The sequence below is a fragment of the Xyrauchen texanus genome, chromosome 4 (genome assembly GCF_025860055.1).
Source record: "Xyrauchen texanus isolate HMW12.3.18 chromosome 4, RBS_HiC_50CHRs, whole genome shotgun sequence".
Classification (NCBI taxonomy): Eukaryota; Metazoa; Chordata; class Actinopteri; order Cypriniformes; family Catostomidae; genus Xyrauchen; species Xyrauchen texanus.
The window spans coordinates 30,160,205-30,186,483 of NC_068279.1; the positions used below are offsets into that span (position 1 = coordinate 30,160,205).

At 38.4% G+C, this 26,279-nt stretch overlaps 1 protein-coding gene across 1 annotated transcript in view; it reads right to left on the reverse strand.

The window, feature by feature from the left end:
* Nucleotides 1-23,049, reverse strand: part of pdzd2 (PDZ domain containing 2) — a 98,907-nt gene extending 75,858 nt beyond the window's left edge. The window contains exons 1-2 of the mRNA XM_052125962.1: nucleotides 22,667-23,049; nucleotides 6,219-6,702 (exon numbers count right to left, since the gene is read on the reverse strand). Coding sequence (XP_051981922.1) covers nucleotides 6,219-6,656 — 438 coding nt within the window. The 5' untranslated portion in view covers nucleotides 6,657-6,702; nucleotides 22,667-23,049. The remainder of the gene's footprint in view (nucleotides 1-6,218; nucleotides 6,703-22,666) is intronic.
* Nucleotides 23,050-26,279: the final 3,230 nt, after the last annotated feature.

A 26,279-nucleotide genomic window follows, 5' to 3' on the forward strand; every position in this document is an offset into this window, starting at 1 on the left:
ATTATATTTGATTGATCGATGATTTTACTCTATGAATTGGATTTGGAATTATAGTTCTGTTAGCTGCTCAATAAATTGTAAACATTTGATTTTATTCTGACTGACTCTGAAATAGTTTCCCCAAGTAGATTAAACGATTCGTATGTTACCGCAAGTCTGCGTCAGATTAGTGATGACTAATATTTGGCATCAATTCAAGTGTACTTGGTTTGCAAAGACAAAAAGGGAATTTCCATTTAGAACAGCAAAAGCTGCTTGACCAATCTTAATTCACATCTAAAACAGAGTGATGTGATAAAAAGAAAAAAAACATTGTAACAACAGAAATGTCACTAGTTTATAAATCAGTAAACAGTACTAGTGTCACAATAAACACTTAGATTAGAGGTTGTAAATGCTTCGGGCATTCCAGACTTTTCGTCTTGTATAAATTAAAAATAACTGTAATCATGCTTCTCTTGAAATTGTTCATCAGTTTCAAGCTGAATGTGTTACTATGTCGGATATCTCTGATATGACACACTGTGCTATTTACCATATAGCTGCAGTTAAACCATACTCATGTGACTACCAGTAATTTTACACAATTCTGCACCTTGAGCAGAAATATGACCCATGTAAATATGTACCTGCAGTCATTGGGTGTTTACAGCAGCATGGACATCAAAGGCTTTCAGCCTGACATGTTACTGTACACACAATGCACATGCTCATGCATCTGATACAAGAGCCAAATTAAAGGCATGTATTCTTAAAAGAGCAGCGAGATGACAAATATCTCATTCCAGAAATCCTCCAGAGACCAGTAATAAAATTATTTTAATTTATACTATTTTAATATAATATAGTTGTATTATAATTAGGGATGCACCGAAATTAAAATTCTGGGCCGAAACCGAAAATCCAGGATGCACTTGGCCGAAAACCGAAACCAAAACTTACTTTTGTTTTTTTTTTTTTTCCTATTTAAGAAAAAAAAAAAAACATTTTGTGTATAATTGTATTAACATTATACTTTTTCATTAATTTCATGAATTTAATGAATCTGAATTGAAAAACTACAAACCGATAAAATAAATCACACTTTTATTGAAAGTAACACACCAATTATTGGACAAAAAATATATTAAAACATTATTAAATATTATTCTTCATTCAGTTCTGTAAAAATCTAATTTTACAGATTTTATTAACAATTATCCAAATAATGTAAAGTTTTAGAAAACTATTATATGCAAAACAACAGTCAAGTAATGAACTTAGCTAGCATCTTTCAAAAAGTTTAAATATGAAACAGTAATTTTAATTAAAACAAAAAGGCAGAACACAGAATGGCAGAGGGCCTCTATTCCACTGATCTATATATATAACTATAATGTATAATTATATATGTATATATATAGATCAGTGCTCTATTCTGTTTATGTAAACGTATGTACACTTTAAGTGAAAATTATTGTGCAAAACAACAGTGCAAAACAGCAGTAATTGAACTAAATCCAACCTCAACTGTAAACGACAGATGTATCCTCAAGTGAAGAACAAGTGTAATGTAATTGCTATACACATCAATTTGGACCGCTTTCTATTTAACTACAAGTGACAGGTTTCTCTTCAAGAACAAAAGTTGCTAAACTTTCTGACAGTCTCTCCTGTCAGAAAGCTCATCAAGAACATGAGATGCTGCACTGAACAGTCTCTCACTCGCTGTGCTGCTGCTTGGGCAGATAAATACCTGTGCGCAATCCGCGCAAGCAAAGGAAAGCGGTCTTTGTTTATGCGACCGTAGTCAAGGGGATTGTCGCTTCTGGCGTAGTTCAGATAGATACGTCTCAAGTTGTGGTGTAGCTGCGCTAGTTGTGGCACTGCTGTGGATCGGGGCGCTTTCCTGTAGAATCTCTTGCTGTACTCTGTGTATATATATATATATATATATATATATATATATATATATATATATATATATATATATATATATATATATATATATATATCTCTTGAAAGTTCTGCTGAACAAACACTGCAGATCGCAAATTTGATGTCCTTATCAGAAACTTTGAAGAATTTCCACGCCGCTGACATGATCAGCCTTTGTTTAGTAGCGCCGTGATAAGGGCTAGATCGAGCCAGAGTGAAATCTGAGCACTGAGGGGCGGGGCGAGGAGGTATATATTTTCGGCCTTTTTTCTCTTTCGGCCGAAAACCGAAAGTGCCATTTCTACATTCTACTGTGTAGACAATGAAAGATGTGTGTGTAAAATGCTAAAGATCAGGCAGAAATTTCACAGCCCTGACAGACCACAGAGATCATAGATGATCAAACGTGTGAATAGCACCCTTAAAAAATCCTAAGCAGTCAACACATCACGAAAAGAGATTAACTGATACTTTGACCACAGAGCTGTGTTGAGAGCAATAAAAATAAAATAAAGCTCAGAAAGTTCCCCAGCAGAACTGGAGCCTATATTGCTCACAACAGCAGACTGTGCAGACTCAACTGCAAGAACAACTTAAGGTGCTACACACTTCAAACTGCACTAAAATATCAGCAGTAATTCAGATCTCACGTAAGATGCTCAGTCTAATTTGATCTCTGAAATAAAATTTGCATTAGACATTGTAATTGTACCTGTTTTTGTAAAGCAAATTGCTTCTTCCCCCTGATGCCATACAGTGAGAGACTAAAACTGTCTGTATCAGTTTGGCTTTGACCATCAGAGGGAAAAAAGTACCACATGTCTAAATGCAAATTAATTAAAGGTTCAACATTAACTGTTTTCTCTCTCTGTGGTTGTTCATATTTCAGGTTGCAATATCGTGAGGGACAGATGCAAAAAGGTTTCTGATCAACCTGCTTCAAGCCAGTACAACAATTTGGCCATGCCGGATATGGGTGCAAAAGCAAATCTAACGGGCCATTCACACCTCACAGCACTACAAAAACAAAAATAGCTGTATGGCCTCCCAGTTTAGCACCGGAACCAAAATTGTGCAACACCAATTGCTCTAGATCAGGTTCCACCCATCTCCTAAACATACAGAGCTCACACTTTTATCACTACACATCATGGAACAAAATAATGGCCTAGATTCTGAAAATACTAATCCACTGAAGATCTACACTGCCTCGCACATACACATAGCCTCTCACACATAGGACATTAAAAACCTGTTTCCATAAAAGTCACTATTTAAAACTTCCCTTTTAAATACTGTAATATACATGGGACATGGCCATGGCTACAGTCACGCATCGATGATTTAATTACTAATTGCAAGCAAACTTGCCACCCAAATTTCAACATTTCCATCTACACATAAATCGAACTAATTGATTGTTGTTGGCATGGTTGCAAACCAGAGGGCCCCTGTTTTCAACACATCGCTAATAACAATGTAAAAATAAAAGAAGTTGACGATATGAAATGCAGATACTATCGATCCACTACACATTTTGAAAATAGGCATATATCATCGATTGTGACTTAGCCACCAAATCACACACATTAGATAATTTTAAATTAGCACCGCTATTATTACATATGTCTGTAACTGTGATTCTACAATCATAGAATTATTATTATAACTATATGTTTAATGATGCATGCCACTGGTGAAGATACTAGTTATACTGACTTTGAGGTATGTTTCCTTTAATTTATTATCCACTGTAATAATGTATTTTGATGATATACTGTATGTTCTAATTGCCTTGAACTCTGTGCCACCTTTCCTTTAATTAATTCAGATCAAGTATATCTAAATACCACAAATCACAATGGTAGTAAAAAATAAAATAAAATAAAAAATCAGATTAATTAGACCCCTTTGCATTTTCAAAGACACACTTGAGACCTGGATTACCACTCACACTTGTGACATGAATTCATTGTTTGTCTTTTCATCATGTATTGCTCAACCTTTTCTCATGTCAGTATAACATTAAGTTCTTCAGAGTTTCATCTTTACATGGTCATTTAAGAAGCTGTTCAGGTGTATATGATTTACCAGTGAGAACTCTTTCACCTAATTGAGGTCTGCCCAGAAGTCCACCACTGGAGGTGGCAGAGAATTCTTCTAAGAGTCAGATCATCATTAAAGGGAAGGTGCAACCAGAAGCAGATGTTTCTCCATGATATATGTCCACTGGGGAGACTTTAGGTAGACTTCCCACACGATCGCTGTGTGTAGTTTTCGTTGCCAGGTAAATATTTCAATAAATTCCTCGATTTCTGAATTGTTGTTGTTATATTTGATTGATCGATGATTTTGTAAACATTTGATTTTATTCTGACCGACTCTGAAATTGTTTTCCCAAGTAGATTAAACGATTTGTATGTGCCGCAAGTCTGCGTCAGATTAGTGACGACTAATATTTGGCATCAATTCAAGTGTACTTGCTTTGCAAAGACAAAAAGGGAATTTCCATTTAGAACAGCAAATGCTGCTTGACCAATCTAAATTCGGGTGTGACTTACCTCTGTTTTAATTTAATGTTTCTCCAGATAAGTGTATGTGGGGAAACCACGACATGGCCAATCCAAAGCTATTATAAGAGAAGTTATGTTGGTCAACATGTATCTGTAATAGTGGCCGTGACCTCTACTGAAGAAAACGTTAAGTTAAATTCAAGTGTATGCAATTCCATGGGGGCTATACTGATGTATCTTTGATTGTGTAAAGTGAATGTGACCGATCTTAGGTATATAGCAATTACCACTGTTTGATGATCAAAGACTGATGAGCTTGTGATCGTGAGACCCGCATAAAAGAGAAAAACACGCGAGGACCTCAAAGCGACATAGTTTCCTAATCTGAACGGGTAAAATATAATTAAAGAGTTAAAAAGAATAATCAAACATTCGCTCAATTTAATTATGCTCAGATATCATTAAAACCTTTTTCATTTATGGAGTCAGATGAAATAACGAGGTAATACATAAGAGAACATTTATTTAATTTAATCTTGTTGTGTTGCATAAAAGGAAAGACAGTAACGCGCAGAGACCTTCACCCGTATATTTGGAGACCGCCATTGGACCGATAACCGGGCTTACAGAAAGTAGAACAGTAGAACTGTGTTTCTTGGTCTGAGGAGTCCACATTTCAAAATGTTTTTGAAAAACAAAGCCATCATGTTATCCGGGCCAAAAAGGAAAAGAACGATCCAAGCTATTATTAGCATCAGGTCCAAAAGCCAGTGTCTATATGGGCCAGGGGGGGTGCATGGGTAACTCACACATTTGTGAAAACACCATGAATGCACATAGCTATGTACAAATTTTGGAGCAGCATATACTGCCATCCAGCACTTTTCCAGGTACATCCCTGCATTTTCCAGCAGGACAACTTCAAACCACATACGGCCTAGATTACAAGTGCATGATTTTGTAAGCAGAGAGTGTGGGTGCTAGACTGGCCTGCCTGCAGTCCTGACCTTTCTCCAAATGAAAATGTGTGGCACATTATGAAGCACACCATATGGAAATGAAGACCCCATACATTTGTGCAGTTAAAGACCTACATAATGGATTATTGGGGGGAAATTCCACTATCTAAACTTAACAAACTTGTGTCTGGAGTGCCCAAAAGCTTAATAAGTGTTATTAAAAGAAATGGTGATGTTTCACAGTGGTGAACACTCGACTGTTCCAACCTTTTTGGAGCATGATGCAATCATCCGATTTGAAATTACTGTACATTTAACACTATGAAATTCACAGGGTAAAATATCATATAATATGTAGTTGTAGTGAATATAATTTACAAATCACTCCTTTTTGTTTTTATTAGCATTTTGCATACTGTCCCTACTTTTTCGGAATTGGGGTTGTATTTCGAAATTAGTTATTAGTAATTAGTTACAATTACATTTGAACAAAATTACATCAACTTTAGTTTTATCTTTTGCATTCTTTGTTTACAGAGACTATAGCTTTTTGTATGACTGCAACAATTACAACTAATTTTACTATGAAAGGTGCAAATGGATTTGGGGGAGGGGTCTGAAAACTTTCTGATTAGTAAAAGGGGGCTTGACTGAAAAAGTTTGGGAACCACTGCCTTAGACAAAATATGGCATTATTCCACAGCTATAGTGGATCCATGAATACATTTAATTCAGATTCCATTATGTTATTCAATAACCAGTGATAATCAACCAGGACTTATTATATTAAAACTACTGCTAATTATTTTACTGTTCACCAATCTCTTACCTGAGTGGAAGGTTCACTGCTTATTGACTCTGTTTTGTAGCTTTCAGAGAGGCGTGAGTGGGAACAGCAAGGTAGGGTGGCCGTGCTCCCCACCTTCAAGTGACTAGCTATCAGTTCTGAGGAACCAAGGACTGGACTCTCATCGGTTGGTGTGTCCTGAGGGGTGTTGCTCTCCGGGGACACGACCTCTGCCTCCATGGAGCAATAGCCATTCTCCTGCACAAAGTCCCGGCTATTTTTTCTGTCCCTGCTGTCACGAGTGAACGAGGAGCGGGAAATGACGCCAAATTTGCGAGTTCGCTTGCCATTCTGTGTGAGGCTGCCTGCAGGCTCAGAGGAGACATTGTTTCGGTGCTTGGTGGGGATGTCCATGCAGTTGCCCCCACTGCTGCCATTGCATGGAGGAAGAGGAGCCTTGCGTTTGATTCTTCGCAACATGATTAGGTAGATGCAGCCTCCATTCCAGCACTGGTCTGCCAAGTAACTGCAGAGAAATTAGAAAACATTGTTGAGTAAATTGAACACTTAACTTCACATGGACACTGCCCTGCTGCTGAAAAAATACCAGCTTAGACCATCATGAATTCCCATACTGGTCCAGACTGGTATATTGGTGCTAATCTAGGTGATCAACCTGTATAGTCTTTCAAGTGAAGCTGGTTGACTAGTTGTGACCAGCAAAAAGTTTAACGACAAAACAATCTGTTTTTTTCTTGGTGGTGTTGATTATAGAGGTGGCCATCAAATTGAACATTTAGAATCACACATATAGATCCACTGACATCTAATGAAATATTGTATGTTTAGAGAGCTGACACGAACCACACTAACCTGTATCAGTCAGAAAGCACTCAATGAGTTAGTCATTGATAATATAGGATTTTCATTGAGTTTTTGAAATAAGGAAGGGCATTGATACTGGATACAGTAGAGCACATTTTACACCATGTCTAGACAAGTGCAAAGGAAAAGTCATAGCAAAAGATACCACTGATATAAGGTACCTCAGGGCCAAGGCATGAGAAACATGCTAACTTAACGTCAATTCCAAAGAAACATAGTTTTTCAATGAGTCTAACTGTATTCTGCATAAAACAGGTTCATTGTTTATCTTTTATTATACCATTTTAGGTCTTCTCTCATGTGACTCTTGTAATGAGGACCAATGAGGATCATGATTGGATTCACACAATTAGCTGTATTCTGAACATGACTGACAATCTCGGCTGGAACTGCAATCTTTCACTGAACAAGTTAAAATAATCATTTAAAATTACTAATTTGTGCAGCTTGTTTTGGAAAGTTTGGTTTTAAAGATGTCACATAAAAGGTGACCTCATAGGAGCACAACGTATGAAGGATTTAAAGCTCTTACATAAAGCTAAAGGCTTGATCACATTATGACATCCTGTGACCTAATCCATTAAAGCTGGCCAATGGAAGATGTAGCCAAAACACCAAACAACTGCCTAGCCAAATAATCGCTATATAAGAATTGTTACAAAAGAGTGCACACACCTTTAACTTGATGAAGATATTTACAAGAATGTGGTAAGGTCCCATTGTCAAATATTGAAAAATGTCCTTCAATATTTTGGTGTGATACTTTCTGCAGATTTCCAAGCTTACAGCCGGACACAAGCATGGGGGAGTGGACTCTCAATGACAATGTCCTCCTGACTAGCTGTACTGACAGTGCTGATGCAACACACCAACTAAGCATTTGCAACAACCCCTAAACAGCAAGCCAGACAATGGAGGGAGATACAAATAAAAGAAACAAAAGAAAGGGGACGCAGTGGAAGAGAGTGATGTGTTATGAACGGACTTTCATAAATATATGTTATACCTTGCATTTGCAATCTTGCCGATATCCTTTTAAATATCGACAACAAATGGACCCTTTTCACAGACTGTGATGATGCATTTCTGCATTAAGTTAGTAGTGCAAATCTAGCTTAAACTTTTAATATTTTCAGTTTTAGTATTTAATGGCATTCAATAAATAAAAAAAGTAGTTCATACTGAAGCAATGGAGTTTCTTATACAGCTGCTGAGGAAAAGAGACGGTTATCTCTTTCGTTTTCACGGTATGAGATTTTCACGGTATGATAACCGTCTCAGAAAATATCACGGTTTCACGGTATACGGTATTACACGATTACTATTATTAGTGAAAACAGAAGGGTTATTTTATTAATTTAGTTATTTTTGAGCAAACACGATATTATAATTGAAACTTGAAACCATTTATTTTATTGAAGTATGTGTTACACTTTTAAGAATGATGCTGCATCCACTCTTGGTTATTGTGTGTAAAAAAGTCTCCCTTTTGAAAATAAATAAATAGAAAAAATAAAACAGCTAACAGAATTATAATGAACAGAATTATAAACATGATCAAAAAATATAATGTAACTATAACATGTTATATAACTAAAGCATGTTAGTTTACATGTCAGCATAGCATGTTAAATGAACTACTAAATGAAAAATAACATCTTTTAAAGTAATGTTCTATGATTATTAATAATTAACATATACAGTCAGGTCCATAAATATTGGGACATCGACACAATTCTAATCTTTTTGGCTCTATACACCACCACAATGGATTTGAAATGAAACAATCAAGTTGTGTTTAACTGCAGACTTTCAGCTTTAATTTGAGGGTATTTACATCCAAATCAGGTGAACGGTGTAGGAATTACAACAGTTTGTATATGTGCCTCCCACTTTTTAAGGGACCATACACTGTATATGTATGATTTATTTGAAAAACAATTTTGAATATTTTACTGTAAAATTTAAGCCTAAAAATTCTCAAAATGTGTTGGAAGTGTAAAGTCTCCATTGGCTTTTTCTCCTTTTTTCTACTTAATATGTTCTCACTACTATAAAGAAAGTAAATTATGTAAACATCCGATTATCCAACATCAGTTTTATGCAATCAAGTCAAGTAATTTTTATTTGTATAACTTTTCCACAACACACATTGTTTCAAAGCAGCTTTACAAAAAATCCTGCATTAACAGAAAATGAAACAGTAATACCTATAAAGTCTTAAAATATAAAAATAATTAAATAGTTAAATAATAATAATTGAAAGAACCCCAGTGTGCAAGCCAAAGGGGACTGGTGGCAAGGAACACAAAACTCCATAAGATGATGGTTAATAGAGAAAAGTAACCTTGGGAGAAATCAGACTCACTGTGGCGGCCAATTCTCCTCTGCCTAAACAGCATAAATATAATGCCAATATTAGTTATTTATGTGCAGTGCATGTCATGGTTTAAAAGAGTTAAAAAATGGCAATCATATTCAAATACCTCTGAGTTCCAACTCAAATCACTCATATCTTCTGTTTGAATTAGACACAATCTTAAGAAAAGAAGACTCTGGCAAGTTGCTAGTGAAAGAGCATGGTCAACTGAACCTGTTCTTTAGGTGATTAAAGAGCTTAGACAACAACATGCAAATATACCACAAGAATTCATCATCAAAAATGACAAAAACAGTTGTTTAAATAAACAACAAAAATCACTGGCAGAATTAATTAAAAAACAGCCAGGCATTTCAGTTGAAAATAATTACTGTTGCATGATAGCTTAAAGGGGATCTATTATGCAAAATTCACTTTTACATGGTGTTTGTACATAAATGTGTGTCGGCAGTGTGTGTACACAACCAATCTACAATGTTAAAAGTCCCTTAACTCCTCTTTCTTACATTTCTATTAATCAAAAACAGTGTGTCAAAATGAATGGTTTTTATTTCTGCTCTAACATGACATCACGTTAGAGAAGGCCTCGCCCACGACTGGTGACGGACTCCACCCTATTATCATAGATCCTCCCCTGAGTGATCTACACACAGTCCGGCATTTTTTTCTGCGCTGGAGCGGACACAGTTAGAAGAAGAATGTCTCAGGTTCGTAAGCATCATAAGTGTTCTGTTGTTGGCTGTAAAAGTGAACATAAGAGTCTTCATGTACTCCCAGCATCAGAGCCACTGAACAAGTTTTGTTTTTGAAGGAAATGAGCCCCAAAATATACAAAAATGTGTGTATGTTTGTGCAAATAATTTCTGCTTTGTGAATGAGTGTCAATATAAAGCAGAATTTTCACAAAAAAATATTCTCAAGCATAGATCAGAACCAAATGTTCCAGCTTTATATCCAGGATGTAAGTATCGCACTTTATATTTACTTACTAGCTGATTCCACGGCTAATGCAGCTAAAGTTACCATTGTCTCTGATTGTATTCACCGAGACCACAGCTATGTCGGGGTGGAGAGCAGCAGCTCATTTGCATTTAAAGAGACACACACGAAAACAGCATGTTTTTGATTCCACCCAAAAAGAGGCATTTACAACATGGTATAATATATGATCCATGAGGTATTTTGAGCTGAAACTTCACAGACATATCCTGGGGACACCTGAGACTTATATTAATCTTGTAAATAGGGGCATAATAGGTCTCTGTGGCATGGGGGGCGTGGTTGTGAGTCGGTCTGCGGGAGAGAGAGAGAGCGGTAAGACTTGTCACCTGGTTTGTAATTATCTCTAACACCTGTGTCTTGTTGTAGAGATACGGAGAGAGAAACTTAAAAGAAGACACAAACACACGCATGACGAACATGTCTGTAAATGATCTCTCTCTCCCGCACGAACCCCTGCAGTCAGCCTTTAACCCTCACAGAGGCATAATTAGCCTAATACGGGACCGGGTACGTAGGATCCCGACCCGGCCCCACCCTCCGCCCTGCCACAGTCTCCTTTAAGGTCTAATAATCTGGAGAACAAAATCACAGAGATGGTTCTTTGACTTTTCAACGAGGTGTGCAAATATAGTCACACTGGATCTCCTGGAACCAATGCATTCAAGGACTGAAAATGGCAAGTTAAAAATACAACAAAGTGAGGAATGTTCAGGAAATAGCAAGTCGATGGATATCACAATTCTCTGAAGAGGAAAGAGGCAGAATATTTATACAATATTTGACAGTGCGATTGCTTAGAAGGTTCAGACATTTTTACGTAAGTGAGCACCGGAATTTGTCGGTTTGACACACCACAGCTGCTTTTAAGTTTTAGTTGGTCTCATTTTTTATCAATGGGAGAAAAATGGTCTTTGGGCCTGTAGTTTTCCTTCACTGTGGTGATTGTTTCCCTCTGTCATTTGGCAGATAATGAAAAGTGAGTGACCCATTTCTGCCATGATCTGTTTTCCTTTAGTGTTTTTATTTAACAAAGTCCCAGACACTTGAAAATCAATGGAAAAATATCTCAACTCAGTTTAAGTGATTCACTTCAAATATCTTGGAACAAAACGGACACAGAAAAAAAAATCGAAATCTACTTTCCTCCTTTTGGAGTCTATTGACAGACACAGCCTCAATGGATGACTGGAAATTTTACACTGCATTCCAAATTCATAGTGTTGTGAGAAGATAACTGTGAGATAGATGATTCTTCTACCATCTCTGTTGCATAAAAAGCTTACTGTATGCTGGAATGCCATTATCTTCATTCCAGCCCATAAAACATGACCGTCACGATGATGTCCTCCCAGATAACAAATATTAGATTTGGACTACTGGAGAAGTCCCAACAACTCTACCCTGCCTAACTGTCTTTTCATTCTGCCAACAGTGGAAAAAAACATTTAAAGGGATAGTACAACCACAAATTCTGTCGTCACTGGCCATCATGTCATTCTAAATCCCTATGACTTTCTTTCTTCCATTGAGCACAAAAGGTGCATTTTTGAAGAATACACATATTTGAGTTGAGAACAATGGCAGAGGTCAAAAATTTCAATGAATGATGACCTACATTTTTGTCTTCTCCTTGCACACAGCTATTATGTGGCTTAATAAGACTTGAAATACGTACAATATGTACCACTTTTAATAGGGGTGTGTAAAAAAATAGTTTTGACGATGCATCGCAATCTTCATTTGAACGATCTCGATATAGATTCTTGAATCCCAAGATCGACCCTTGACTCTATACTCAACCCTCCAATACAATGAAAGGTAATTACTAGGATGTGCAACCAAACTTTGCACTATGAAAAATGTATATATTTGGCAAATGCTTGGTAAATGTTTATATTTCACTCACCAGTGATTGTGTAGTATAGTGGTGGAGTATTAAGCAGTGAGATCCTTTCACTGCGTTTAGAGTAAAAGTTGTTCCATGTAATGTTTGTCCAAAGATAAGATACACGCAACCCACTGGTCTTTGAATAACATCTCTTATAATACCCTTTCTCTTTTTTACAGTCAATTGTTGATCAAAAACAACAAAAAAGAAACATTTAATTCTAATCACGCATAGTACAGGTGAGGTAAATTCGTTCAGGTTTTTAATATGCGTGGTAATTTGAAGTTCAGTTTTGAAGACAATGCATTCTGTTCCATTTAGCTGCACTCTGTCTAGCTGTTTAATACACTCGCCTGCTGTATATGTGCTGTTTCAGCATACTGAGTTAACTGCCACATGCCTGGTGTGGGTGTGTGTGTCTCCCCAAGTGTTCACTCCTGTGGGGAAAGCCGCGATGCTCTGTGTTGTTGTTGCTGTGATGATTCATGAAGCGTTCCATTCAACTCGGGAGAGTCAGTATTTCCACCTTTCAACTGGGGAAAGTGCAATGGAAATGGCACTTTATGTCGGACTTCTAACTTGGAAACTCGTGCGGAAATCTTCAACTCCCATTTCGTCGAGATGTATGTGCGTGTTACATCACGCAAACATGTCGGCACCCAGGGCAGGGAGGTTTACTCAGTCACAAACATTCTCTTTTTTAAATAATATCTATTAACAAGTCAAAGTTCTTACATTAAATGATAATAAAATGTGTTTAGCAAATGTTTTGCAGAGACAGGTGTTCAAAATGGTTGATTACACTCTCTTTTTATTAACGTAACGATAGCATTGCAGTGTCGCATATCAGTTTGGTTGTTATGAGACGTCTCTGACAATCAATGTACCCCTCAAAATCACAACGTAATCGATCTCAAAATAAAAAATAAGCTAATTTAGTAGGGATGCACCGAAATTAAAATTCTGGGCCGAAACCGACAATCCAGGATGCACTTGGCCGAAAACCGAAACTTACTTTTTTTTTTTTTTTTACCTATTTAAGAAAAAAATAATAATAATTTTTGTGTATAAATGTATTAACATTATACTTTTTCATTAATTTCATGAATTTAATGAATCTGAATTGAAAAACTACAAACCAATAAAATAAATCACACTTTTATTGAAAGTAACACACCAATATTGGACAAAAAATATATTAAAACATTATTAAATATTATTCTTCATTCAGATTTTATTAAAAATTATCCAAATAATGTAAAGTTTTAGAAAACTATTATATGCAAAACAACAGTCAAGTAATGAACTTAGCTAGCATCTTTCAAAAAGTTTAAATATGCAACAGTAATTTTAATTAAAACAAAAAGGCAGAACACAGAATGGCAGAGGGCCTCTATTCCACTGATCTATATATATAACTATAATGTATAATTATATATATAGATCAGTGCTCTATTCTGTTTATGTAAACGTATGTACACTTTAAGTGAAAATTATTGTGCAAAACAACAGTGCAAAACAGCAGTAATTGAACTAAATCCAACCTCAACTGTAAACGAAAGATGTATCCTCAAGTGAAGATCAAGTGTAATGTAATTGCTATACACATCAATTTGGACCGCTTTCTATTTAACTACAAGTGACAGGTTTCTCTTCAAGAACAAAAGTTGCTAAACTTTCTGACAGTCTCTCCTGTCAGAAAGCTCATCAAGAACATGAGATGCTGCACTAAACAGTCTCTCACTCTCTGTGCTGCTGCTTGGGCAGATAAATACCTGTCGCTAATCTCGCAAGCAAAGGAAAGCGGTCTTTGTTTATGCGACCGTAGTCAAGGGGATTGTCAGCTTCTGGCGTAGTTCAGATAGATACGTCTCAAGTTGTGGTGTAGCTGCGCTAGTTGTGGCACTGCTGTGGATCCGAGCTTTCCTGTAGAATCTCTTGCTGTACTCTGTATATATATATATATATATATATATATATATATATATATATCTCTTGAAAGTTCTGCTGAACAAACACTGCAGATCGCAAATTTGATGTCCTTATCAGAAACTTTGAAGAATTTCCACACCGCTGACATGATCGGCCTTTGTTTAGTAGCGCCGTGATAAGGGCTAGATCGATCCAGAGTAAAATCAGAGCACTGAGGGGTGGGGCGAGGAGGTATATATTTTCGGCCTTTTTTCTCTTTCGGAAAATTTTCGGCGGCCGAAATTTCGGTGCATCCCTATAATTTAGTTGTCAGTTAATTGTCACAGTATTTCGAAATAAGTGAAAAGTAACATCACCATCGATCATCGTTTTAATGATTGATCATTGCTGCCGCGTCCGAGTACTTGAGTACTCATGCCCTTCACTAATGTAAATAGTATAAATTATGCAACTAAACAATAACTATTTACATTTATAATTTCATAATGCATTGTTAGAAGGTCCCCTGTATAATGAACAACATTAGCTGTGAGAGAATGTCTTCCATATGTAAGCAAAATGGACATCGTAACTGAAATATACCCATTTGAATCGATATCGAAAGAAATCAAAATCAGAATTGAAAGCTTGTGAATCGAATCGCAAAATCTATATCAATACCCAGCCCTTACTTTTGAGATACTTTTATGGTGCTTTTTAGTAAATTTTGGGCTTGATGACACCCATCCCCTTTCACTTTCATTATATGCCTGGATATTCTTCAAATTTCACCTTCTGTGTTCTTAGGTAGAAAGACATTGGTGAGTTAATGATGACATAATTTTCGATTTTGAGGGGTTGAATTTCCCCTATAATAAAAAGTAAAAGGTGCATGTCAAGTCTGCAGTGAGTAAAATGTTCTAAACTAAACTGATTTATGTGTGTGATGTCTTCATGTATGTTCTGTCCATGGCATTACTAAAACTTGCTAAACAATTCAACTCTTGCTTTACCAACACACACATGCTGGATCTTATACTAATGTTTGAGCAGTGGGCAAAATAAACCACACACAATAAAGTTATCTGAGGCAGAATGATGGATGAAAACCACAGAGCAAAATGGAGGGAATGAAAAAGATATTAATGAAAGTAACATTAAAAGAAATGTTGAAGCTAATGTGTGTAAAAACAAAATGTTATTAATGCCACCAAACAAAAAAGCACAAAAAAAATATTGTTTTCTAACAGGTTTCTTAAACGCTCCAATCTGTCTTCCATTGGACTGGTTGGAATGCTTTAAAAACAGAGCAATGTTTTGATAGCACCACAGAACCACAGTGTATTACATTTTCTAGGAAATCAGCCTACAAATGCTTACTTAAAGTTGTCTCAGCATTTTAAGCTGGGATATAACAAAGTATTTTAACATCGAAAAAATGGCAGACAAAAAAAAGAGGAAAGAAGGAATGTGGATACGAACTCATTCGGCCCTGTAGCTGTGGCTTGCAATCTCAGAAGGTGTGTGTCTCAGAAGCTCTGTATGACTATCAGTGTACCAACCAAGTAGACACATGTTCATTTCACACACAGACAGACACACACACACACACACACACAAACAGACAGACTCAAATGGAAAATGAGATCTCTCCTTAAACCTCCAATTCTAAAGACTTCATGCAAATCAGCATCTGATAAAGACCAAACAAGAAGAAAAACAAGCCATGATCTCAGCTCTGGCATGCTGACAAGGAATTTAAGCTGCAATATAAGCTAATGGGTCTCAGAGAAACCCAGCAACAGGCTCTACCTTCAATTGCCTCTCTCAGACTAAACCACAGCTGCAGTGGGGAAATCCATCTATTCCAGCCAAGCACAATTTAAGGAGAATGGTGACCAAAACAGATTGGCTTAAATAGTCATTAAAGACTGCCTTTTTCTGTGTGACATGGAGTAATTTGTTGTAATAGTGGAGGATGCTCCACTATTACTATTATTAGTGTGTGAAATAATTCAGAATGAGTAATATGAAAGACCGAATGCAAACAAAGCAATATAGGAAACACCCGCATGAGCACGGTCACTTATAATTTCCGCACTACTGACATAATCTAAGAGACCCGTTTTGGGTCATAACTCAAGTTTTATGTTTTGCGTTTGCACAGCAACACTGTGTTTGCGTTTCTGCATGCTTGGATTGGCAAAAAAACTCCTCGAAGTGGTGCCTATGAATGGATGGGTAGATGCATATTCAAACCCATTGCTTTAAGTATTTTACCATGGCTGTGAGCCAACCAACAGCAGATGTGCATTAAAGCATGCACCTGGATATCATATGTTGCAAAGGATCCTGCATACTCACAAGAATATACTGATACTATGACAGACCTAGCAAGGAAATCTATGGTTGGATTTTGCTACTTTTCCACCATATTCACCAGAACGCCTCACGAAATGCTAATGAGTTATGTGTTAGATATTTTGTGACATTAAAACATAGTATTCATCTTGCACCCATTGTAATCCAGAGGTCCCTGATCACAGTCATCAGCACAGTTCAGGGGTTATGTCCTCTGAAGCAATGGCTTAGTGACAGGATAATCTTTTAGTCTTAAAGCAGATGCATGTTAGAGTTATTGCCAAGCTCAGTAAATTCCATAAGTCTGCTGGAGACACAAAGAGTCAAAAAATCATTCTACCACCTCTGTCAGACATTCTGGTGCATTTATGATGATTTGTAATACTGTAGGTGAAATTTAATTTCATCAGAATTCAAATAATTCTTACTAGAATGAAGCCCTGACATCGAAAATCAGGAGCCTGTGTCCCGCACGTTCTCAACAAAGTGTGTAGGCCTACATGATGCAGAGACAGCTGTGAAGTTTGAGTGAGCGAAGTTGTTCCGAGGGAAGTTGAATGACAATTGAATGAAGGTGAAAAATGCTTATCGAGAATCCACCGGACAGGAGGACATTGTCGATGAACTTCTCAAGATGTGGTTTGAGACACATTCCAAATGAAACTCGGACAAGTGAATATGCGTCTGCACAAACAGTGCTACAGATTATTTGCATGTGACTCACGTTGTGCAATAAATAATGACAAATTAAGAAATGGATGCACATTGTAGGAGAGAAAGAAGTTTTGTTCTTTATTTATTTGATGCAAATGACTGACAAACTGAAACGAAACACTGAAAATAAGCACAGCTAATGCGCATGACGTACAGTATCTTACCAAAGACAAACCCAAAGGGAAAATACACAGCACACACTGTGTACCATACACACAAGTACTGGGCATCACACAACAAATCACATCTTTTAAATGTGTCACCCTGCGTTAGCACAGAAAATATCTTGAAAGAACAAACATATAGAGCAGGAATTGAAGATCGGATTTATATCCATTTGACAGACACATTGATATGGCCAAGTGTAAATGGAATGTTCATATTATAAATATTAAATCGGATTAGCAATCCGATCAGTAAAAACGCATGAAGTGACCAAGTGTAAATACCCCCTAAATCACCCTGGAGGAATTTCTTGTGCAATAATATCAGGCTGCCTGTTCTATATCCTGGTTATTACATGGCTACTATATTTCTAAAACAATACATGAAGATGAAATACTGAAGTTGACTGTTGAGCTGAAATCATTTTATTGTATAGACCAGACCACTGAGTGATATGAAAGACCGAATGCAAACAAAGCAATATAAGAAACACCTGCATGAGCACGGTCACTTACACAGTGTTGATAAATACAACAGTCATATAGTAAATATTTGACCACCAAATGAATTCTGATTTGACCAATCAGTATAAAGACATCCAGAGAGCTGTGTAATAAGTATTTTTAAATGCATATTATTTAATAAGTATTGATAGTTAATTACATTATTATAATTAATAGTATTTTAGTATTATAATAAACCTATCTGAGATCTATGTAATGCTCCAAAACTCTTTTGAAATAGACTTCTTCATACAACGACCACTGCTCAGTGCACAAGGAAATGCATGTCAGAAACAATCTACAATGTAATATCAGAAGAATCTCATACACAAGCCTCAGCACATATACAAGACAAAAGGGCATTTCTCCAAATCCTATTCAAAAAGTGCCTGCCCAACTGCATCATTGCCATTCTGTTTGTCAATTTCTGAAATGTTGTATAAAAGAAAGTGTCAGAATATGATTAACCTGAAGGGAACAACATGTGAATGAGACCTCACATTAATAACAAGCTCTAGAGAAAACCGGATTAAGATTTGTCTCACTGGCTTACAATTGCTGCAAGAAAAAGACGTCACAAAAAGCTAATAATATTGAAAAATTATTTGATTAACAAAGAGCAAATCTCTTAATCTTATTCTCTGAGCTAAAGTTATTCACGTATTCAAGTACACAAGGAACAAAAATACATAAAAGCATTTGATTCATGTAGCATGTTATTGAATCATAAACTAAATTTTAAATGGTTAATTGAATGGAGCATGAATCCAAGTTTTATACAGTTTGTATTTCACATGAACCATTACAATAGTTGTGTCAATAAAATATCCAACATATATTAAAATATAATTAATACAATAAAAAAAATCAATGAACAAATTAACTTAATGAACTCATCTGGTCATGAGTTTTTTTCTACATTCTACGTTGTAGAAAATGAACAGCAAAATGTACAAGCTGTACCTTTACCCTTTCAATGCAAGTACATTGTTACTGGCTCTGTCAAGCTCCAAAAAGGACATAAAAAGCACAAAAGCTTCTCCTCTGTCATAGCTGTAAATGCCTGCTTGTGTTCAAATTAAACCATTAAAATGTGTTGTACCTTGAATTTTTTAAATGTCAAAGAAAATGTCAACACTCAGACCTCTGTGAAAACATGTTAACTGGTGGATGAACATTTTTGCCCACATATCCAAAAGCCAATGCTAGCAGAAAAATTGCTAATGTGGATTAGAAAGAGAATTTAAAATGAGAACAACTTGTGAGGGAACATGGATGTGTAGATATATTTTTGTGTGAGCAGATTTGTGGGTTAGGGGAAACAAATAAACAAATCTAATCTGTATAAAATATCCATCATACATTCTTCTGACAAACTGAAATGGCAAATGCAGTCACTTAAACAATAAAGATGATGTATCTAGTTCCAGGTTAAATTTGGTGTCCTGTCACAGCTTTGACACTCAGAGGAAGAGACAGTCAGGCCTAGGACACCCAGGACTTTGGTTCGCAATCTGCTTTCAAAATGACCAAGCAGATAAAGTCCATTCCAGGTCTGAAATCTTACCTTCTTTCTAAAGGTCAAGACACTCTATTGAGCTTATTCATAAACTCAAAACTTATAATAAAGTGTAAAGTCCTGCCATATGATCCTTCAGATTCCTGGTTTTAAGCATCAACCTGCATTTGTAAATGTTTTCACATCATACAATGTATATAGTTTGCAATGGTAAGAAACACCATTTATGATTAATTCTGAAAACAATTTAGGAGAGCACTAACTCACTACCCAGGTTAAAGCTGCAGGCAAGTCAGCAGCCACAGTTCCATGCAGACACTGTAGTAAAGACATTCCACAGTGTGGTGGGGAACTAAAAGAATAACCTCAGTCAGCACTCTCCACATGAACAAGCCTGCAGAGGGGAAACAGAGCCCACCACAAGCAACTCTGTATTTGAATGCTCTCAGACGGAGAGGCAGATGTTAGGACAACACAGAGGTTCTAATTTTTTCTGTGTAGTTTAGCAATCATATGCATTTGTGGGGGGCAATGCAAAAGGAACAGGTTTCTGTGAGGATTAGTTTGATGAGGAGGAGAGAGAGATAAAGGGGAGCTGGAGATGCCAGTTCTGGAGAGAGAAACATGCGGCCACGCTGTGTATGTGCGTTTATGTTTGTTTTATGTTGTTTTAAGTTCAGTTACCTCTTTCAAAAGACTCTTTCCTCTCTCTCCTGCTTATTTTTATGTATAAATACAATTTAATCATTCTACTGTGTAACAAACTGTCTATAGAAGAGGTGGATCAGCGCAACGATAAAAGCAATTTGCTCCCATTATAATCAATGATGCTCTCTATGCGTTCGTCGCACATTGTCGTGCATTAAGTAAACGGATGCCCTGCTCTTATTTGCGCTGCACGTGCAGGCGTTACTACTGCCAACAAGACAAATAAACATTTTAAAACATTCGCTTTGACGAGTTCAGTGTAGACAGCCACAAGGTGATCCGACATCACTTGTGTCCGTTGTTGACAGGGTGTGAGAAAAATAGAAATTATGATATTGAAAAGAACATGTTGGCGATATCAAATAATTGGCTTTCATATTGTCACTGTACTAAAGCTAAGAGAAACTAAAATATTATCTTCATAAACATTTATTTTGTATTACATTTACAGTGCAACTTTTTTCTTATCTTATTTACACTATTAATGTTTGTATATAAAGTAAATCTTCTTTTCAATTTTTATCATATAGCAAGTTCACATTAAATATTGTTCCAAAGCAGCTTTCCAGAGAATATGTCCTTACAACCCTTAGTAAGCAAACTAAACCAGGTGGTAGCTACAAGTTCAATAAATATTTATCAAGTCTTTATACAGATTTTTTAAAATAATTTACAGTTAAACAAGCACAATGGCTCAAAGGAAGAAAAAAAAATATTACATTATCTAAAATCTTAGAAAGCAGAATGAAACTAATAATAATGTTAAATTCAGAAATGTCAAACTTTTTTTCAAGTATTTACACTTTGTTTGAAAACATTTTTATCGCAGACCCCCTAGTGGACCCTGACCCCTGAAAGAAAGCAGGCAAAATACATTCAAGAACTCTCAGCTAGAACTCTATAGGGTCCATGTCTCGTCAAACATTATGACATCACTACAAGTGCCCATAAAAGCACAGAAATGTACTGTACATAAAATGATAAAAAAGGGAAACGTATCCCCTCGCTAAGATTACTGCCACCACACAGCCAAATGTTCATTCATTTCTAACCAATTAGGATTGCAGAATGTAAAACAAAATAGTAGGTTTGGGACAGTGTAACTGCAGTCAAACAACCCAAACATGACCCTTTGCTTAGAATAGAGCTTAATTACCACAAAACCTGTTCCAATTGGCTGCTCAAATCTATTATTTCCTTTGCAGGCTAAAAGGAATTTTGGGATACACTCATCTCTAAATCCTGACAGTGATCTCAGAAATGGCATGGGAATTCTTTATTTTCAATGCAGTGCAAAAATAATGCACAAAGTACATCAATATAGAAGAAAAGCTTTTGGATTAGTCCACAGAATTTTGCATGCACAAGTGACAGCCACATTCCCTGCTAATTGTAAAGTCTTAAGATGCTGAATTTCAGAAACTAAATTTGCGGAGGAAATATTCTGTGGCGGCTGACCAAAGCACTTTTTGTTCATTCATAAATTCAAGCCCTTGAAAAGTGAGTTTCAGAAAGCAGTTTAAGCCATGAGAAGACAGTGAGTATCCCTCTTTGTGTAGTGCTGCTGGGGAGCTTATGTGACTCAGAGATAAGTAGATTTATATAGTCCCTATTTACGCTGTGCTCCCTCAGAAATAGAACGTTTCCATTCACAAAGCAGCACTTGGAGTAGCTGACACTCTCCCTTTGATTTCATCCACTATGAGCTCAGAAGTGACCACTAGGATACATGAAGATAAAACAACCTAATTACAATGATGAAAAAGGAAATGGAGTCAATTCACCAGACAAATACTGATTTATGCAGCACTCTAAACACCAAACAGATTTTAATGTGTTTAGAACGATGTTAAAGGCAAACCAATGACTGAAATATCTTACAATGCGATAATAAATATTTAAAGTGATGTTTCCCTGTAAATGTGTCTTCAGTCCCTTGACTGTGTTTCTCTCCTCAAAGATCTATACTGGATCAAAGTATCACATGTTAAATACTATTGGAAGAGATTAACCCAGATTTCTAGGCAAAGAAAGCTGTAAGATTGTTTGTGTATGTAACCTGCATGTCAATTTCTGAAACATAAATGGGAGGATGTGCACTCAGAGATTCTCAGATGTTTGTTAAAAAGAAACACTGAAAAGCAACAATAAAAGCTGTTGCATAATGATCGAGAGCACTTGACAAGAATGAAATCTCACAGAACTGAAATTCACCCCTTTTTATAAAGTCTAATTCTGACAATTATATCTGCCAACCTATGGAACAACAAGCTTACTACTGGAACTAAATGTGAGCAAAATTTTAAAATCATATTTATATTGTCAGTGTCAAATCTCCAATTCAATAGTTAAACATGTCTGCTTTTCTTTAAAGAATATATCGCACGCGAACACACACACACACACATACAAAAGAATACACACATATTTCAAATAAAAAGGAGCAGTTTCTACCAGAACGTTCACTTGAACCTCCTCGTCATCATTCTAACGGTTCCCGACAGCTGGCGCGCTGCTGTTTGGGCTCTCGTGAGTTCTATAATCATTCTAATCGGCTGCTTCAAGAAAGTCCCTTGAGCGATTTCACTGTATGTTCATGAAAATCATTCTAACAGCTCCAACGACTCGTCCCTTTTATGTGATCTGTTCAGCGCTTGATTAAAGTCCATTGCTGCCCTTTTCCACAGCACAGTCTGTCAGTGGAGATGCGGGCAGTTTCCACAGCTCTGAGATGTTCAAATGAAAATACGACTCGGTTTGGCGCTCAAATACTTCGCACGAGCGTCTGGAATCCATTACCCCGCGCGTTATATCTAAACCGTTGCGAGTGAGATACGTCTTTTTGTCCCGCCCCTTCTAACTCACAACAGAAGACGCAGAGAATACATCTTAGAAACACTGACACATGCTTGAATCCCACAAGGGTTTCTCTCAAGACAGCACTTCAGAACTACCTACTCAGGGGGCGTACACAGAACGCGTTATGGTGCCGTGTGCGCTGTTTTTCCATATTTTTTTATATGCTCACATGCGTTAGACGGGCATCTTTGACCGTTGCGTCGCGTTTTGCTGGGTTTTTATTTTTTTTTGTCACCCCCAGCTTCTCCGAAGGAGCGCCGCGTTTTTTAGACGTCTTGTCAGGAACTTCATAACTTCAGCGTTGAAAAACGCGTCTCGAGACAATGGCGTTCTGCTCTATACGTCAAGTTTTTTAAGTCCTCAGACAGCATCAGCACGTTTGCACGTCTCGTCTTTAATTTCCAAAACTGCCGCACGCCCCTATGCTGCCCAAAAGTGCTGCTCGCGGTTACGACGCAGAAGTAGGTACACTATGGAAAGCCACAAGGGTCAAAATTTACGTATTTTGTATAGCCGTATTAGCTTTGAAACACCGTTTTCTAAACGCTTTAAGGCGTTAAGTAAACGGCGTTAAGCGTTACATTAACGCGTCACGCTTTAAGTTAATGCATGTTATTTTAGCGCCTAACATAACTTCATTAGCCCATTCATTTTCTCATGTACATAACTATGTTTGAGGGATCTACAGCAAGTCGGAATTTACCTCAAGAGAGAGGTATTATTACACTCCCAAGTGATAGCGGAACTAATATTGCCAACATCCAACTAAATGAAAAGGAAGAAACATACAAATAATAAATAAAATATTGAGTTACTATAATATAATGCACTTCTAAATCAAATATAATAAAATAATGAATTAAAATAATTAAATGAAATGGTGACAAAATAACAAACATTTTCACTTTAAATTTAATTTCACCAATGGGTTATCAGTTCAACTTCAGTTTGACATTAAGCCTCATTCTTTAGGACTATCTTATATACAGTAAAGAATAAAATTATATTTTGTGTATACTGAAATATTCAAATCAACCAACATTATTTTTGACAGCAAAAACTGTGGTTCCCTCTCGAGAGGTCTCTCCTATTGCGTAAGTAGCTTACGCTATGGGAAAACTCAGTTTCTCGAGAAATATTGAAGTCTTTATGTAAAACGCATTGCAGCTGCACAGCAGACAGCAATGAGCGAGGCAGCTTGGTCATTGGCTGTGCTGCGGCAACTTGCTCGAACCAACGACGGGGCGACTCTGAACGCGCAACCAATGAGCGCGCTTGCGCGCTCAGAGCCCGCCAAGATGGGCGTGGCTAAGGCTATATATTAGGCGCCCCGTCATGAGAGTTCTTTAGATTTAATCTCCTTCAGCAAAGACCTTCTCTTCGCTGGATCCTCCGGATTATTGGAGTCTTTTCGCCAGCCGTCGACAAGCCTACAGCAGGACTGCTACGAGGACGCCGGCGCCTTCAGCCACCTTCATAGCCCTCTGCTACGCCATCCGGCGCGCATCACCTTGATATCCTTTTACTATGCTACTTTGCAAGTGTTCGCCTCTGCGACACTTTTTTGTCATTTAGTAAAAGAGCAAATTCGAGGCGTTGTTTCAAATGCCTTCGACCTGCGCCTCGTGCAGAGGCCCTCTTCCTGACGGGGACTGTCACATTTTCTGCGCTCGCTGCCTGGGACCTGACCACGCAGAAGCTGCTCTCACTCGAGGCGGATGCCCCGAATGTGACTCCCTGGGCCTCACCGAGCTGCGCGCTCGCTTTGCCGCCTTCGCCGCGAACGAGCCTGCTACCACCGTGCTGCCATCCCCTCTGTTCGAGCCGCACAAGAAAAACCGCTGCTCACGGAGGCCGCCAGAGCACGCGGACTTCAGTGACGTCACGCCGGGCCTGTTCCCGCGTGCTTCACCACCACCCGAGGAATCCCTGCCGCCAGTTCAATTCACGCAGGCAGACCAGCACCCCTCCGGAGCGGTGGGTCTCGTCTTATTCGGCACGTCAGGGGACGACGGTGAAAAGGATGAAAGCCTTTCCGTTGACGCTGCATCCGACGACTGGCCGGGCTCGGCCTTCGACCCCGCGCCGTCGACATTAGCGGACACGAGCAGGGGCACCAGCATTGGCTCAGAGATCGTCCGCATCCTGTCCAAAGCCGTGGAAGACCTCGGGCTCGACTAGTCTTCTCCGGAAGAACCCACCCGCAGCCGGCTGGACGAGTGGTTTCTGCAAGGGCGCCGGCAGGCCCCTCGACAGAGACCCTCCCCTTTCTTCCCCGAAGTTCACGACGAACTCACAAAGTCGTGGAAAGCCCCGCACTCTGCTCGCCTGAAGCCGTCTTTCTCTTCCTCGCTCTCCTCGGTGGACGCCGCGAGAGAAAGAGGCTACGAGGGAACCCCGCCCCTCGAGGAGGCTATGGCCAACCATCTGTGCCCACCCTCCACCGCTGGATGGAAAGCCAAAGCTTCTCATCCCTCGAAGCCCTGCCGACCTACCTCAGCTCTCGCCTGTCGCGCATACGCCGCCGCCGGCCAAGCTGCGTCAGCGCTTCATTCCATGGCTGTGCTGCAAGTCTATCAGGCCAAACTTCTCCGCACCATGGACGAGTCTGGACCTGAACCTGAGGCTTTCAAGGACCTGCGCAGCGCCACTGATGTAGCCCTGCGAGCCACAAAGGCCACCGCCCAATCCATCGGCCGGGCCATGGCTAACCTGACTGTCCTTGAGCGCCATCTGTGGCTGACGCTAACAGAAATGAAGGACGCGGATAAGGCGCCATTCCTCGACGCGCCTATCACTCCAAGCGGCCTGTTCGGACCGGCGGTAAGAGAGTTCACTGAACGCTTCACTGAAGCCCAGAAGAATTCGCAGGCTATGCGTCACTTCCTGCCCAAGCAATCCAGCTCGTCACAGAGCCGCCAGAGACCGCCTCAGCTGCAGCAGCGAGCCAGGGCGGCACCTCCCGTCTCCCAGCCCAGACCTGAAACGGACGCTCGACGCCGCTCGCGTTCCGCTAACCGAAAGCAGCCGCCTGAGCGACGGGGACCTCAGCCCAAGATCGTGCTGAACCCGGAGCCTCGTAAGTCTTCCTAGCCATAGGAAGAAAAAGAGAGAGTGCGTGTCTCGCAAAAGCCGGACCACTCTCTCCAAAACATGTAAAACATTACCCAGTCCCCTTACAGGCGGCTGGAAATGTCTGTACAGCAGT